We start from the raw sequence: 19,137 nt of genomic DNA, 5'->3' as shown, positions 1-19,137 counted from the left end.
TAATTATTAAAAATTGAGCACATTTCATTCTCCCTGTCAGTAGGATGCCCAAAGTTATTTTTAAGGGGACCTATCTTATCTCTAACTTTTGTTCTATAAATCTGGAAAAAACCTTTTGGGTTAGTTTTCGAATCCCTAGCAACTTTAATTTCGTAGTCCTGTTTAGCTTTTCTTATTCCCTTTTTAACGTTCCTCTTAATGTCAATATATTGATTCATAAGATGATCCTCACCTCTTTCGATGTGCCTATAAATTCCTTTCTTTTGCCCTGAAAGATATTTGAGCCTATTGCTCATCCATTTGGGGTCATTTCTATTCGATCTAATTTCTTTATACGGGATAAACGTCCTTCGGGCAGCATGTATAGTGTTTAGAAAGCTGTCATATTGATAGCTCTCTTCGTTACCCTTCTCAACAGATGATGAATGTTCTCTAAGTCCATTGTAATCTGCTAAGCGAAAATCTGGAACCATTACTCGACTGAAGTTAAAATTACTGAGATGTTCCTACTATTATACTTCCATTCAATGCTAAAAGTAATTGATTTGTGGTCACTTGTGCTGAGTTCCTCTGTAATTTCTAAATTATTAACGAGGGTTTCCTTGTTTGCCAGAACCAAGTCAAGCAGGTCATTTCCCCTTGTAGGTTCTGTCACAAACTGCTTCAAAAAACAATCCTGAACTACTAAAAAGTCGTTAGATTCTAAATTCCCAGTAAAAAAAATCCAGTCAATCTGACTGAAGTTAAAATCCCCCAGAATTTCTACGTTTTCGTGCCTTGTGGAATGATTTTTATTATTATTTTTTTAGCTAACACGTGTAATTTTACCTTATTCCTAGTAATGGCCTTCGTATTGTAGATAGTCTTAATGACCCTCATGTAGCAGTCTTAATGACCCTCGTGCAGTAGATAGTCTTAATGACCCTCATGTAGCAGTCTTAATGACCCTCGTGCAGTAGATAGTCTTAATGACCCTCGTGTAGCAGTCTTAATGACCCTCGTGCAGTAGATAGTCTTAATGACCCTCATGTAGCAGTCTTAATGACCCTCGTGCAGTAGATAGTCTTAATGACCCTCATGTAGCAGTCTTAATGACCCTCGTGCAGTAGATAGTCTTAATGACCCTCATGTAGCAGTCTTAATGACCCTCGTGCAGTAGATAGTCTTAATGACCCTCGTGTAGCAGTCTTAATGACCCTCGTGCAGTAGATAGTCTTAATGACCCTCGTGTAGCAGTCTTAATGACCCTCGTGCAGTAGATAGTCTTAATGACCCTCGTGTAGCAGTCTTAATGACCCTCGTGCAGTAGATAGTCTTAATGACCCTCGTGTAGCAGTCTTAATGACCCTCGTGCAGTAGATAGTCTTAATGACCCTCATGTAGCAGTCTTAATGACCCTCGTGCAGTAGATAGTCTTAATGACCCTCGTGTAGCAGTCTTAATGACCCTCGTGCAGTAGATAGTCTTAATGACCCTCGTGTAGCAGTCTTAATGACCCTCGTGCAGTAGATAGTCTTAATGACCCTCATGTAGCAGTCTTAATGACCCTCGTGCAGTAGATAGTCTTAATGACCCTCATGTAGCAGTCTTAATGACCCTCGTGCAGTAGATAGTCTTAATGACCCTCGTGCAGTAGATAGTCTTAATGACCCTCGTGCAGTAGATAGTCTTAATGACCCTCGTGCAGTAGATAGTCTTAATAAGATGTTATCTCCTTTATAGAATAATAATAAAATATTATCACATTTATATTATAATGATAAGGTAAAAGGACCCCAGTGGAAATAAGTCACTCTGTCTAAATTTTTTTGGGTTATCCCAGGTTCTCTACACATATGCTGCTATGTATGATAATCTATGTAACTGTATTTGTGTATACCTGAATGAACTTACTTAACAATTTCCTCCCAAAGTAGTCTCCCTTGGTCCCTATCTAAGTATGGGAGACGGTATTTCACGCCTAAAATCAATTTCTCATACCCCTCTGAAAATTCTATCCAGACAGACTCTGTATGTGGTATTTCAGACTTTATACCTGTTTTATGCAACAATTTAAACGATCTCGGACAAAGAGTGCCACCCCACCCCCCGTTACCAATACTTCTGTCTACTTGAAACAATTTAAAACCCTGAATGTGACATTCAGCAGATATGTCCCGATTTTTCATATTAAACCACGTCTCAGTTATGGCAAAAACATCAATGTTACCAGCACTTGCAACTGATCTCAATTCGTCCATCTTATTTCTCGCACTACGAGTATTAGTATAATATATGTTTAGAAAAACCACCCTTCTCTTTTCTCTTCCTGCTGATTTCTGTTCCTTCACTATACCCGTTATTGTCCTTGTCACCTAGTAACCCTGGGTTTCCAATATTCACCAATAACTCTGCCTCATTCTGCCTATTACTGGTTTCCCTAAAACTCACACTATCGCTACACTGAGAATTCATTGATTTTCCACAAAAACCCATACCACTATCTATTTCTAGTTTAAAGACATAACAGCTCCCTCCACTGCATTGGCCAATGCTCCCAACCCAAACCTAGATAAGTGAACCCCATTCCTGGCATACATGTCATTTCTATCATAGAAGAGGTTCTAGTTGTCAACGAAAGTTACTGAATTTTCCTTACAGTGTTTGTCCAGCTAGCAATTGACACCAGTTGCCCTGGACAACCATTCATTTCCAACTCCTCTCCTGGGCAAAATGCCACATATCACAGGGTTTCCACCCTTCCTCCTAATTATCTCTATTGCTGTTCTATACCTGCTATCAGGTCTTCACTCCTACGTCTGCCAACATAGTTGCCTCCCGCACTGAGGCAGATAATAGGATTGCTCCCATTACCTTTCATGATATCATCTAGATGGCTAACAATATCCCCAATCCCAGCCCCAGGAAAACATACCCTCTGCCTCCTCTTCCTGTCCCTAAGACAAAAAGCCCTATCCATAAATTTAACCTGACTGTCCCCAACTAAAACAATGTTCTTACCTTCATGACTCACGAAATCGTAATGACACGATTGCAAACAAACCATATCACGGATGGGGATAGAACCCGCGATCAGAGAGTCTCAAAACTCCAGACCGAGTGGCTAACGCCACGGTCTGGAGTTTTGAGACTCTCTGATCGCGGGTTCTATCCCCACCTGTGGTATGGTTTTTCTTACCTTCACTGGCGGAGTTCGTCATGACGGTTTCGATGGTCTTCGTTGGAGTTTCAAGGGATGTCGACTCACTCTCGTCCGCCAATGCTTCCGTGGTGCTCGTAGCGACGTTCCCAGTAGACAACTCACATTTGTCAGGTAGCACCGAAAATGGGTTGAAAGTTTCCACAGTAGTCTTCTGGCTCGTCGTTGTTTTAGCCACCCCAACAGTCTTCCTGATCTTCAGCTTCGTTCCATGTTGCCTGGCCACTGACCAGGTTCCCTTCTTGACCTGAGGACTTACAACAGGAGGATTACTACGAATCCTCTTGTTTTCCTCCGTCAATCGCTGTGACATTCCCAGTAGACAACTCACATTCGTCAGGTAGCACCGAAAATGGGTTGGAAGTTTCCACAGTAGTCTTCTGGCTCTTCGTTGTTTCAGTCACTCCAACAGTCTTCCTGACCTGAGGACGTACAACAGGAGGATTACTACGAATCCTCTTGTTTTCCTCTATCAATCGCTGTATCTCGCGCTTAGCAACCCTAAGTTCCTCTTTTAGCTGCTGGTCGAGTTGCTCAAGAGCGGACATCATGGTTCAGATTCACAGAGAGCACACAGACAAGTCTTCAAAGAGCTAAGTACAGGTCATCACTGCTAAGTACAGGTCACCTGTACTTAGAGTATCCTGGATGAGGTATTTCGATGACAGCCTCATCATCGTACCCAACACACATGATCCTTGCAAATCAGACGATCTCAAAGTTTGTGAACCTTCAAGTCAGCTGACCTTAGAATATATAAAAACAGCACTCCGTTTACTCGCCGTTCATGTACATAAAACCACTACTAGTAACTGCCTTCCATTTAGAAGATCATAATCCCAACAACCAGAATGATCTCATATATATTTTTTATCTCACTATTCCTCTAGATCCAATGGAGATGTTCTGTTGGGATCTTTCTCATAGTTTGTAAAACTGACAAGTTGATGACTGAGACATTTGTGCAACACTTGGATATATTTACTGTGGAAACGTTTCGCCAGCCAATGGCTTCCTTAGTCCAATACGGAGAATAATTGAGGTAAGTAGTCCCTCCGCCTGAAGATGTGTTCAGTCCATCAATCTTGATATAAATGATAACAGTGCATACTGAGAATCACGGTGTGACTAGAAAAAGCTTGGGGCTGGCTATTATGTCTTCTAATTTCCTATTCCTAGACTTCTGAAAATCCAGAGGCCCTCCCCTACCCCATATGGGGGGACGGGAAAGGTGGCACACAGACCGTTGTTTAACATTAAGAGTGAGGCTACGGCTGGTGTCAACCCGCACTGCGTTACTCTGAAGAAAAGCTTCCTCTCACTCCTTCAGTTGCTGCCTTGCAACTTCGCATAGTTCCTGATGATGCACTGAGATATGTGAATGTACTTGACCTAAAGATTTCCACACCCTGTAACTTGTCTTGCATTGTTAAGATCGTCTGTCTGCGACTGTTGGCAGAAATATATATATATGTATATATATATATATATATATATATATATATATATATATATATATATATATATATATATATATATATATATATATATATATATATATATATATATATATATATATATATATATATATATATATATTATATATATATATATATATATATATATATATATATGTGAACAATGTAAGCCCCAATACTGACCCCTGTGGAAGACCATTAATAATGGGTCTTCACATTAATTTCTCCACATTTATCAAACTATTTATGGTCTATCAGTCAATCTTGCCTCGGTCTAGGAGATAATTTCTTCACTTATTCCGTGAGTTGCTAATTTCTTCAAAAGGCTTTTGTGTGGTAGTCTATGAAGGGCCTTACTGAAACCCATATCCACGAGATTTTATTCTATATTTTGATCTACCGCTTTAAATACTTAATAAAAACGTTAGTAAGTTTGCAGACAGAAATGAACCTTCCTAAAACCGTGTTGAGATTCATTAAGTCATATTTTTCAATATGGCCTCACTTTGTCCGCAATTATTGATTCCATCAGTTATCCTACAATTAAAGTTTGGCTAATTGGTCTATGAATATAATTTGAAGGTTACGGCCTATTTGAGGACCATGTTACTAGTGACTTGTAAAACTATTGACTTCTGGGAAGTCATTTGTGTCTTCTTGTGTAAAAGCCGAAAGGAAATAAGTGTTAAAATGGTACACATTTCTTCGTCCCTAACTGTAAGCTGACCCGAGTTACATTTATATGGACCTGTCTTTTCCTTAATCCTGTTCTTGTATACCTGAAATACTTTGGGTTGGTTTTTGATTCCCTCGCAACCTTAAGTTTATAATGTCTTTCAGCCTTTCTTATTCCTTTTTTGATTTCCATCTTAAAATGAATATATTGATCTATAAAGTTACTCTCCTCTTTTGATTCGCTTGTAAATGCCTCTTCTTTCTCCCCCCCCCAAAAAAAATATGTTTATGCCTATTATGTTTGATCTAGTTTCTCTATTAAAAATATATGTTCACTGAGCAACAACATTTTTGTTCCCTGTACTCCCCATACCTCTCTCTTCTACCAGTTTAAAGTCTTATGCAACTCAGCAAAGGCCCAGTATAATAATCTTTATTTTTACAAGTACATAATACAACTTGTATAGCCTTAGCTTACATCAGTGATATATTATAGAAAAAGCTCCTGGTTTGCAGAGTATTTCGGGCAGTTTAAGTTAATATTGTCCCCTTGATACAACTCTCACCAGTCGGCTAACATCAGAGTACCTACTTACTGCTAGGTAAACAGGGACAGCAGGTGTCTTAAGGATATTTCCGATATTTCCACCCATACCGGGGATTGAACCATGGACCTCAATGTGTGAGCTGAGTGTGCTACTAACCGAGTTACGGAACACCCTCGTCTAAATCGCTAAGGCTGCCACCACTGCTCAAGAGAGATGCACCCGATCCCTTTGCATACATATATTTGCCAAATAATTTTCCCCAGTTGTCAGTGAACATGACTGCACGATCTTTGCAACACCTGTCAGCAATTTACACCAACTACCCTAAATATCCATTCATTAGCCCACTTCAATTCTAGGCAGAATGTCTTACACGATCCGCAACCCACAATATGACCTAATTAAACGTATAGCTGCCCTGTACTTGGTTAATAATTCTTGCCTCCTGCATTTCTCAATATCATTTCCACGAGCAGTGAAGCAGTTAATGGAGTTGTTTCTGTTACCTGACATAATATTATTTAACCTGCAATAAGTCGCTAACGCCACCACCAATAAACAATAAAAAGTCCAATAATAATTTACATAATATCATATTGTCTTGATCAACTTGTCGGTTTCAATACCTAACTCCCAAATAAATACTACTATTAATAATAATAATAATAATAATAATAATAATAATAATAATAATAATAATAATGATAAGAATAATAAATAAATAAATACATAATTTAGAATTTAGAATAATAACAATAATGTATAAACCGAGATTTATCTCAGTGAATAAACGATTGAGAGTTTAATCTACACTCCTGGTATTAACCCCTCAAAGAATGTTCCTTGACGTTGGTGAAGGGCTCTTGATCTAGGGAATTGGGTCTCTGCTCCAGTTCCCTGAATTAAGCCTGAATACCTTCCACATCATCCCCACAGGCGCTGCATAATCCTACGTGTTTAGCGCTCCCCCTTGATTATAATAATAATCTTGGTATTAATTTATTCTTGAGTGGCGGTGAAGATGTTACATGCAGCGTTGATGACCCTCGTGTAGCTCACAACTTTTAAACCAGATTAACTAATAATAATAATTTTACTATTATTACACAAAGCTTAACTAATAAGCATCTAGTTCAGTCCTCTGTAGGCACCGATACTTCACTTGTTTGCTAGCTCCTGTCCTCAAGCATATAGATAGAGAAGTGTGTACTGTACATCTTAGAGTACATACATTGCGAGTTTATCTCCCTACTTTAGGGACTAATATTGTCTTGATAAAGAGGTTACGTGCAGATATAATGAATTTCTTGCTTTATTTATTACGCTGGTGAGATTGATAACTTCCTTTATGACACTGACGATGTTCTTTTATGCCGATAAACATCATAGCTAAAATATACAAGAAATACTTCACTACTGGTGTACCTTGTTTAGTTACCATAACACTGGGGCCCAGCCCCAGGAGCCATGTAGCTTGCTTAGCTACCATAACACTGGAGCCCAACCCCTGGAGCCATGTAACTTGCTTAGCTACCATAACACTGGAGCCCAGCCCCTGGAGCCATGTAACTTGCTTAGCTACCATAACACTGGAGCCCAGCCCCGGGAGCCACGTAACTTACTTAGCTACAATAACACTGGAGCCCAGCCCCTGGACCAATGTAACCTGCTTAGCTACCATAACACTGGAGCCCAGCCCCTGGACCAATGTAACCTGCTTAGCTACCATAACACTGAAGCCCAGCCCCTGGACCAATGTAACCTGCTTAGCTACCATAACACTGGAGCCCAGCCCTTGGACAAATGTAACCTGCTTACCTACCATAACACTGGAGCCCAGCCCCTGGAGCCATGCAACTTCCTTAGCTACCATAACACTGGAGCCCAGCCCTTGGACCCATGTAACCCGCTTAGCTACCATAACACTGGAGCCCAGCCCCTGGAGCCAGGCAACTTCCTTAGCTACCATAACACTGGAGCCCAGCCCTTGGACCCATGTAACCTGCTTAGCTACCATAACACTGGAGCCCAGCCCATGAAGCCATGCAACTTCCTTAGCTACCATAAAACTGGAGCCCAGTTCCTGGACCAATGTAACCTGCTTAGCTACCATAACACTTGAGTCCAGTCCCAGGACCCATGTAACCTGCTTAGCTGCCATAACAATGGAGCCCAGTCCCTGGGCCCATGTACGATGCTTAGCTACCATAACAATGAAGCCCAGTCGATGGACCCATGTACCCTGCTAACTACTATAACACTGGAGCACAGTCCCTGGACCCAGGCATCCTCCTCAACATACAGGGTTATGAACTATTCCACACTGATAGGGGCAACAGGAAGGGTGGTGGTGTGGCGATGTATGTCAGAGAAAATTTAAATTGTTGTCTTAGACATGATATAAGATTAGAAACATCGAACACAGAATCGGTTTGGCTTCAGTTTCTCGAGAGTCGTGACAAATTAATTTTGAGTGTGATTTATAGGCCCCCAAACCTTGATAGGGAGTGCAGTAAGCTTTTATGGGACGAAATTCATAAGGCATCTAGATATGAAAATGTTGTGATAATGGGAGATTTTAACTTTAGACAAATTTATTGGAACAATGTAACAGGAAATCTTGAGTCTAGTGACTTTCTTGATACGGTTCAGGATTGCTTTTTAGAACAGGTTGTGGCAGAACCAACTAGAGGAAACAATCTGCTTGACTTGGTTCTTGCCAACAAAGATTCACTAATTAATAATCTTGAGGTTAATGATGAGCTTGGGGAAAGTGATCACAAATCACTTAGTTTCAATATATCATGGAATTACCCAGATAACTGCTATCAAATCTCTGTCCCAGATTTTCGCTTGGCCGACTTCATGGGACAGAAAAATTACTTGGGTGGGCTAAATTGGGATGTCCTAACTATGGGTCAGGTAGGTGATCTTGGTTGCCAATATGACGTTTTTCAGAGCATAGTTCTAGCTGCCCAGACAACTTTTGTTCCGAGTAGGGAAATTAGATCTAACAAAAATGATCCCAAATGGATGAACAATAGATTAAAACATCTCATTGGTCAAAAGAGAGGCATATATAGGCGTATCAAAAGAGGGGATGGGCAGTTAAGAAATCAATATATTCAATTAAAGAGAGAAATAAAGACAGGAATAAGAAAAGCAAAAAGAGATTATGAGGCTAAGGTCGCAAGGGATTCAAAGACTAACCCAAAAGGGTTCTTTCAGGTATACAGAAGTAAGATTAGGGACAAGATTGGCCCACTTAAGAGTAACTCTGGTCAGATCACTGACAGTGATAAGGATATGTGTGAAATTCTAAATACCTACTTCCTCTCAGTTTTCACCCAGGAAAATACTAGCGATATTCCTGAAATAATAGATTATGTAGAACAGGATGATATTAAACTATGCACGATTGCGGTAACTAGTGACATGGTCCTCAGACAAATAGAGAAACTAAAACCTAACAAATCCCCAGGCCCTGATGAACTGTTTGCAAGGATGTTAAAGGAATGTAAAGAGGAACTTAGCATACCTTTGGCTAATCTTTTTAACATATCACTACAAACTGGCCTAGTGCCTGATAAGTGGAAAATGGCAAATGTAATACCTATTTACAAGGCAGGTGACAGGTCCTTGGTTTCGAATTATAGACCAATAAGCCTTACCTCCATAGTGGGAAAATTTATGGAATCAATAATTGCCGAAGCAATTCGTAGCCATCTTGACGGGCACAGATTGATTAATGATTCTCAACACGGTTTTACAAAGAGGCGTTCCTGTCTAACGAATTTACTAACTTTTTTCACTAAGGTGTTTGAGGAGGTAGATCATGGTAATGAATATGATATTGTGTATATGGACTTCAGTAAGGCTTTCGATAGAGTTCCACACCAGAGGCTATTGAGGAAACTTAGGGCACACGGAATAGGAGGAGAAATTTTTTCCTGGGTAGAGGCATGGCTGACAAATAGACAGCAGAGAGTTTGCATAAATGGGGAGAAATCAAAATGGGGGCACGTCACAAGCGGTGTTCCTCAGGGGTCAGTGTTGGGCCCGTTGTTGTTCACAATTTACATAAACGACATAGATGAGGGAATAAATAGCGACATAAGCAAATTTGCTGATGACACCAAAATAGGCCGTCCAATTCATTCTAATGAGGACATTAGAGCACTCCAGGATGATTTGAATAGACTGACGCAATGGTCGGAGAAGTGGCAGATTCAGTTTAATATTGACAAATGCAAAGTTCTAAATGTTGGACAGTTAAATAACCATGCCACATATAAACTAAATAATGTAGATCTTAATACTACCGATTGTGAAAAGGATTTAGGAGTTCTGGTTAGCAGTAATCTAAAACCAAGACAACAGTGCATTAGTGTTCGCAATAATGCTAACAGAATTCTTGGCTTCATATCTGGCAGTATAAATAATAGAAGTCCTCAGGTTGTTCTTCAACTCTATATATCCTTGGTTAGGCCTCATTTAGACTGCTGCTTAGTTCTGGTCACCGTATTACAGAATGGATAAAAATGCTCTGGAAAACGTACAAAGGAGGATGACAAAGATGATCCCATATATCAGAAATCTTCCCTATGAGGATAGACCGAAGGCCCTGAATCTGTACTCTCTCTCGAAAGGGGTAGAATTAGGGGGGATATGATCGAGGTGTATAAATGGAAAACAGGAATAAATAAAGGGGATGTAAATAGTGTGCTGAAAATTTCCAGCCAGCGGTGAGGGCCTGGGTTCGATTCCCAGCCAGAGTAGAAACATTGGACGTGTTTCTTTCCACCTGTTGTCTATGTTCCCCATCAGTAAAATGGGTACCTGGGTGTTAGTCGACTGGTGTGGGTAGCATCCTGGGACACTGACCTAAGGAGGCCTGGTCACAGACCGGGCCGCGGGGGCGTTGACCCCCGGAACTCTCTCCAGGTAAACTCTCCAGGTAAGACAGGACTCGCAGCAAAGGTTTCAAGTTGGAAAAAATCAGAATCAGGAAGGATATAGGAAAGTACTGGTTTGGTAATAGAGTTGTGGATGAGTGGAACAAGCTCCCGAGTACAGTTATTGAGGCTAAAACGTTGTGTAGTTTTAAAAATAGGTTAGATAAATACATGAGTGGGTGTGGGTGGGTGTAAGTTGGACCTGACTAGCTTGTGCTGCTGGGTCTGGTACAGTGCTCCATCCTCGAGTGGTGATGACCAGACTGGGTGGGTCATTTTGATAATCCGGGGGGTGGGTCATTGGTCTAATCCGGGGGGGGGGGAGAATGGACCTGCTCCGCAGGGGCCAGTAGGCCTGCTGCAGTGTTCCTTCTTTCTTATGTTCTTATGTTACCATAACAATAGAGCCCAGTCCCTGGACCCATGTAACTTGCTTAGCTACGATAACAATGGAGCCCAGTCCCTGTAACCATGTAACCTGCTTAGCTACCATAACAATGGAACCCAGTCTCTGGACCCCTGAACCGTACTTAGTTACCATAACATTGGAGCCCAGTCCCTAGACCCATGTAACCTGCTTAGCTACCATAACTCTGGATCCCAGTCCCTGGACTTACGTACCCTGCTTAGCTACCATAACAATGGAGCCCAATCCGTGGACCCATGTGTCCTGCATAGCTACCTTAACAATGGAGCCCAGTCCCAGGACACATGTACCCTGCTTAGGTACCATAACAATGGAGCCCAGTTCCTGGACCCATGAAACCTACTTAGCTACCCAAACACTGAAGATCAGTTCCTGGACCCAAGTAACCTTCTTAGCTACCATAACAGGACCCATGTAATCTGCTTACCTGCCAGTCCCAGGCCCATGTAATCTGCTTACCTACCATAACAATGGAGCACAGACCGTGGACCCATATAACTTGCTTAGCTACAACAACACTGAAGCCCAGTCCCTGGACCCATGTAACCATCGTAGCTACCATAACACTGGAGCCCATTCCCTGGACCCATGTAACGGGCTTAGCTAGCATAACAATGGAGCCCAGTCCGTGGACCCATGTAACCTGGTTACCTACAATAACACTGGAGCCCAGTCCCTGGATCCAAGTAACCTGCTTAGCTACCATAACACTGGGGCTCAGTCCGTGAACCGATGTAATCTGCTTAGCTACCATAACATTGGAGCCCAGTCCCTGGACCCATTTAACCTGCTTAACTACCATAACACTGGAGCCCAGTCCCTGGACCCAGGTACTATGTTTAGCTACCATAATAATGGAGCCAAGTCTTTGGACCCATGTAACCTGCTTAGTTACCATAACACTGGAGCCCAGTTCCTGGACCCATGTAACCTGCTTAGTTACCATAACAATGGAGCCCAGTCTTTGGACCAATGTAACCAGCATAGTTACAACAACAATGGAGCCCAGTCCCTGGACCCATGTAACCTGCTTAGTTACCATAACAATGGAGCCCAGTCCCTGTATCCATGTAATCTGCTTAGCTACCATAACAATGGAGCCCAGTCCCTGGATCCATGTACCCTGCTTAGCTACCATAACAATGAAGTGCAGTCCCTGGATCCATGTACCCTGCTTAGCTACCATAACAATGGAGCCCAGTCCCTGGATCCATGTACCCTGCTTAGCTACCATAACAATGGAGCCCAGTCCCTGGATCCATGTACCCTGCTTAGCTACCATAACAATGAAGTGCAGTCCCTGGATCCATGTACCCTGCTTAGCTACCATAACAATGGAGCCCAGTCCCTGGATCCATGTACCCTGCTTAGCTACCATAACAATGGAGCGCAGTCCCTGGATCCATGTACCCTGCTTAGCTACCATAACAATGGAGCCCAGTCCCTGGATCCATGTACCCTGCTTAGCTACCATAACAATGGAGCGCAGTCCCTGGGCCCATGTACCGTGCTTAGCTACCATAACAATGGAGCCCAGTCCCTAGACCCATGTACCCTACTTAGTTACCATAACAATAGAGCCTAGTCCCTGGACCCATGTACCCTGCTTAGCTACCATAACAGTTGAGCCGAGTCCCTGGATCCATGTATCCTGCTTAGCTACCATAACAATGGAGCCCAGTCCCTGGACCCATATACCCTGCTTAGCTACCACAACAGTTGAGCCGAGTCCCTGGATCCTTGTATCCTGCTTAGCTACCATAACAATGGAGCCCAGTCCCTGGACCCCTATACCCTCCTTAGCTACCATAATAAAGGAGCCCAGTCCCTGGACCCGAGTACCCTGGTTAGCTACCATAAAAATGGAGCCCAGTTCCTTGACCCATGTAACCTGCTTAGCTACCATAACACTGAAGCACAGACCATGGACCCATGTAACCTGCTTAGGTACCATTACACTGGAGCCCATCCCTTTGACCCATGTAACCTGCTTAGCTACCATTACGCTGGAGCCCAGTCCTTGGACCCATGTAACCTGCTTAGCTACCATAACACTAAAGCCCATTCCTGAACCCATGCAACGTACATAGTTACCATAACAATGTAGCCCAGTCCGTGGACCCATGTAACCTGCTTAGCTACCATCACACTGGAACCCAGTCCCTGAACCCATGCAACGTACATAGTTACCATAACAATGTAGCCCAGTCCGTGGACCCATGTATCCTGCTTACCTACCATAACACTGGAGCCCAGTCCTTGAACCCATGCAACGTACATAGTTACCATAACACTGGAGCCCAGTCCCTGGACCTATGTAATCTGCTTAGCTACCATAACACTGGAGCCCAGACCCTGGACCCATTTAACCTGCTTACCTACCATAAAACTGGAGCCCAGTCCCTGGACCCATGTGACCTGCCTAGTTACCATAACAATGGAGCCTAGTCCCTGTACTCATGTACCCTACTTAGCTACCATAACAATGGAGCCCAGTCCCTGGATCTATGTACCCAGCATATCTACCATAACAATGGAGCCCAGTCCCTGGACCCATGTACCCTGCTTAGCTACCATAACAATGGAGCCCAGTCCCTGGACCCATGTAACCTGCTTAGCTACCATAACAGTGGAGCCCAGTCCCTGGATCCATGAAACCTGCTTAGGTATTAGAACACTGGAGCCCAGTACCTGAACCGATGTAACCTGCTTAGCTACCATAACACTGGAGCCCAGTCCTTGGACCCATGTAACCCGCTTAGGTACCATAACACTGGAGACCAGTCCTTGGACCTCTGTAACCTGCTTAGGTACCATAACACAGGAGCCTAGTCCCTGAACCCATGTAACGTACATAGTTACCATAACAATGTAGCCCAGTCCGTGGACCCATGTACCCTGCTTAGCTACCATAACACTTGGGCCCAGTCCCTGGACCCATGTAACCTACTTAGGTACCATAACAGTGATCCAGTCCCTAGACCCATGGAACCTGCTTAGTTACCATAACACGGCGGCCCCTCTCCCTGGACCCATGTAACCTGCTTAGTTACCATAACAATGGAGCCCAGTCCCTGGACCCATGTACCCTGCTTAGCTACCATAACACTTGGGCCTAGTCCCTGGATCCATGTAACCTACTTAGGTACCATAACAGTGATCCAGTCCCTAGACCCATGGAACCTGCTTAGTTACCATAACACGGGGGCCCCTCTCCCTGGACCCATGTAACCTGCTTAGTTACCATAACAATGGAGCCCAGTCCCTGGACCCATGTACCCTGCTTAGCTACCATAACACTTGGGCCCAGTCCCTGGACCCAAGTAACCAACTTGGCTACCAAAACACTGGGGCCCGGTCCCTAGACCCATTTAACCTGCTTAGCTACCTTAACACTGGGGCCCGGTCCCTGGACCCATGTACCCTGCTTAGCTACCATAACACCTGGGCCCAGTCCCTGGATCCATGTAACCTGCTTGGCTACCAAAACACTGGGGCCCAGTCCCTGGACTCATGTAACCTGCTTAGTTTCCGTAACACTGGAGCCCAGCCCCTGGACCCATGTAGCCTGCTTAGCTACCATAACACTTGGGCCCAGTCCCTGGGCTCGTGTAACCTGCTTAGCTACCATAACACTAGTATCCAGATCTTGGACACATGTATCCTGCTTAGCTGGTTCAGAAAGACACGTAAGGAAACACTATGACATATTTATCAGAGAAGGTCTCGGTCCTGGGACCGAAACCTTTTCTAATAAATATATGATAGTGTTTACTTACGTGTCTTTCTAAACCAAGTTGTCGGTATTTTTTACCAAGGTTTATACCAACCTGCTTAGGTACCATAACACTGGAGCCCAGTCCCTGGACTCATGTACCCTGCTTAGCTACTACAACACTGTAGCCCAGTCCCTGAGCCCATGTAACCTACTTAGGTACCATTACAGGAACCCAGTCCATGGTCCCATGTAACCTGCTTACCTCTCATAACACTGGGGCCCAGTCCCTGGACCCATGTAACTTAGCTGTCATAACACAAAATATTAGACGCACATATTGGGTCTAGGACCCATTATGTGCCTCTCAATATTTCTACCACCTCCCACTCTGAGTGTATGGTGTATCCTAAAGCAATTAAAGTGACTAAATCTATCTCACAAGCTTATCTTTTTCTAAATAATATACATTCCTCTTATAGACTTGACTGACACAGTCTTGTTGACTAAGTACATAACGTTTCTGCTCTGATATTAAAACACACTTTACTGTTTCAGTAGCTTTTTCGTGGCTTCACAAGCAGTTTTATTGGTCAGGGTCCGGGCCGCGATAAAAGGACACGGGTTCGAGCCTCCACCACTCCTTGAGCTGAATGAACCACACAGGTTTAGCGCTTCACGCAAATACAATACATTGTCAATTGATTTAATCTTTAGAATACACGTGACTTTGACTCGACCTTTGGTGTCTCCTGACCTCTGCCGTGATCTCACTGCTGACATTCTCCTGTTTTCTTTGTCACTCTCTATCTCATTATAATCCAGGACTGAAGCCTCGTTTAGTTTTCATTCAGAATACGACATTTTTGGTAGTTCTTTCACTTAATAATTATTAAGCCCCTAGAGCACCTCCGATCAGTATCATGAATGTGAGCACAGGTTGAGTTACGTTCCCTAGACACCAAAACCAAACTCTGATAAGAATCGAGCACTGCCTTAGGCCTACTGGCGGCTCGTGCAAGGCAGCTCCTGTTCACACCCAAGCATTGTTTCACGTGTATTTCAAGCAAGCAAAATAAACAATGGGAGCTTGTTCCATTTTTCCACAGTTTAATAATATAAGAATACAGAAGCACTGCAGCAGGTCTACTGGCCCATGCTAGGACGCAGCCTCCACACAATTTATCTAATTCACTCTCTTAGTTATTTCTAAAGCTACACAAAGTGCTAGTTTCAGTGAACAAACTGGTAGTGATCGAGACTATAGAACTGAACATTTCTCAAAACTGAGAGAAGACTAGCTGAAAATTGTCTTCAATACTGAAGGACTGACCACCTCATGTTTACCTCTCCACTGCTGCTGTCCTCGACATTTTAGTAACCTCTGTATTCGACTTAAGACGCCTGCAGAGCCAACGAAACGCATTGGAGATAAAAATCCCAGCTGTTGCACGTGTCTTCTTCATTAACTTGTCGGTACTATACCAGAAGACCTACTGGTCCATGTAGTTGTAGTAGTGTAGTAGATAGTGACTTGTCAGAAGACAACGAATTTAATCGTTTTGAGGATTTATATTAATATTTCAAAGATGACAAAGCTGCCTTTGTTTTGTGTAATTGTATCTGAAATGGAGAGTAATGATGCTTCAAGGCATTATTGTCTGTGGGCGTCTGGCTCATTAATCACTAAGTGGAAGTTGTTCCATTTCATCAAGTGGCTGATGGTTTTCCTATGTTGTGCACATACGTGTTCTGCACATCTAATCACACACGTCTACGACGCAGATGTGATAACTTGAACAACACCACCAGCCACTTGGAATGGAATGATGCCCTCTAAGTGACTGAAATACCAAACACTCAGACAATAATGCATTAAAGCATCATTAATCTTTGAGATACAATTACACAGGATAAGGGCAGCTTGCCATCTCTGAAACATTAGCACGAATCCTCCTTAAAACTATAAACTCCATCGTTACCCGTCAAGTCATGTCTACTACCACTAACACTAGTCAGGATCATTAGTAAATACCGTGTTCCTGTATTGTTTGTATAAGCTTGATAAGGCTCCCGGAGAGCGAAACGAAGTAGCAATAAATGTCTCATCATTTGTTTTGTGTCATCTTACCTAACGCGTTTTGTAACACAGGAGAAGAGATCTGTGCTACATAATATAAATGAGATCATATTAAGGATATAGTGTTGTAACTCAGGACACTTACATTACTTATTCCTCTTGATACGAAGCCAAGTCTACTACTGCCTTTATTTACGAACTCAAATGCGCTATTACCTCGGCTTATGTGACCAACAACACTACTGTCATGACCAGAGAGAGTTTGAAGTGCATCAGTCACCACTGCAGCACTGTAGAATTCCCTAATGTTCAACCTCTAGTTAGGTCTCGACTGACACTAGTGACTGGTCCTTTTCTCTACTGCCGGTTCATTATTATAACAGCCTTCACCATTATTGTTATAACAGCCTTCATATGCAGCTCCTGGAGTGAATCATCAGCGCTTCGGGTTACACTACTTTCCAAATAGGTGAGATTTCCAAAATTTATATTCACTACTAGTTTTATGAGACAATGTATTTGCGAATCACACATTAAAATTCAGAAATAAATATAAATACACACACACAATGTGTATACAGTGGAACCACAATAAAACTTGATCTATGGTAAAATATAACATTTCGACCATCGTCAAGGATGGAAAATGGGAAGGACAAGGTACATTACTAGTTATATTCACACATTATATGAGTTTATGACATGTAAATGACGAGGGTGGTCAGGGCTGGAGGGGCGGCCCTGGAGGTAGGTAAGAGTACCAGTACCCAGGGCAACAGAGGCGGACACATGGCTGTGGTTGATGGCGGAGATGATCTTGGCGGTGGGTGGGTGACTGCCGGGGTAGTAACTACACCAACACACTTGCTTCTTCCTTCATCAGCCTACATCACAGATGAGCCATCCTCCATCACACTCCACAGCGTCCCCTGCCCTCCTCCATCTTCTCCGTCTGTGGAAACATTTAAAAAAGTTAACGTAAAGGGATTACGAAACAACGAAATGTCCTCTACCTGTTGACGGTTGGTTAAGATGCTCTTTGTTCTGAAGTACCAGTATATGGCCTGAGTCCCACAGAAGAACACCACAGACAAGAGAATGACAGCGTTCCAGTTCTGTCGCAAGATGAAGACAGCAATAAGTGCGAGGTCGGCCAGCAGCAGCAAGGGAGACAACACAGCTGCTACCACAGGAGGTCTCACTGTCTCCCTCCATGATACTACATTCTCCTGATCCATCGTAAAACTTTACAGTATCCGCAGCCTTCCCTGGAACAACTTGGACTACCTTTACCTGTATTTTATATAATTTATTGTATAACTGAGATACAGGTAGGGTATAGGTCATTCCAGTGAGCAGAGTGGGCAAGGTACTGCTTTCTCTGTGCTGCATGGACCTCTACTGAGGCCTGTGACTGAGGTGCACCACTTTGAGAGACCAGCGCATGCGTACGCCTCCTCTGACCCGCCATGCTGTCATCACGTCACAGCACCTCTCATGCGTACACCTGATGTCACAGCATCATGCAAACGCACGCACGCACTGACCCGCCGTGCTCTCACGATGTCAAAAACAACGCATGCACCCCACCCGTCATGCTCTTTTTTGTGACATCACAGCGAAGCGCATGCACGCACCAGCTCTGACCCACTGTACTGTCTTGTGACATCACAGCACTGTGCATGTGCAATCACATGCACTTACCTGCAGCATGCTGCTGTGACGTCACAGCCCCTACCTAGCAAACAGCTCACTCTGGCAGCTCACTGATAACAACACAGTGATAAGTATTTGACTCACCTGTACTTGACTGGGCGGCTGTGATATTCACACACACTATGTTGGAGTATAAAACAAATTCCAGTCACACAATAGAGCGAGAAACTAATATGAAGGACCTGGGAGTAATAATGTCAGGGGATCTCACTTTCAAAGATCACAATAATGTATCTATCACATCTACTAGAAAAATGAAAGGATAAATAATGAGAACTTCAAAACTAGGGATTCCAAGCCCATGATGACTCTCTTCAAATCGCTTGTTCTATCTAGGCTGGCAT

General features: G+C 43.1%; 1 protein-coding gene across 3 annotated transcripts in view; it reads right to left on the bottom strand.

The window, feature by feature from the left end:
- Positions 1 to 18,727, bottom strand: part of LOC128691615 (uncharacterized) — a 44,209-nt gene extending 25,482 nt beyond the window's left edge. For 2 of the 3 annotated variants that reach the window (XR_011392435.1, XR_011392434.1), the window contains exon 1: positions 18,091 to 18,230. Coding sequence is in view for 1 of the 3 variants with exons in the window: in XM_070088761.1 (XP_069944862.1) it covers positions 18,091 to 18,315 (225 nt within the window). In the remaining 2 variants the exon portion in view is untranslated. Of the gene's footprint in view, positions 1 to 18,090 lie in introns of all 3 variants that reach the window. The other variant, XM_070088761.1, reaches the window with a different exon arrangement.
- Between the last annotated feature and the right edge of the window lie 410 nt (positions 18,728 to 19,137).

This window comes from Cherax quadricarinatus, chromosome 26 (assembly GCF_038502225.1).
Source record: "Cherax quadricarinatus isolate ZL_2023a chromosome 26, ASM3850222v1, whole genome shotgun sequence".
Taxonomy (NCBI): domain Eukaryota; kingdom Metazoa; phylum Arthropoda; class Malacostraca; order Decapoda; family Parastacidae; genus Cherax; species Cherax quadricarinatus.
The sequence above is the reverse complement of the archived record's forward strand: the minus strand, read 5'-3'. Positions and strand labels throughout refer to the sequence as shown.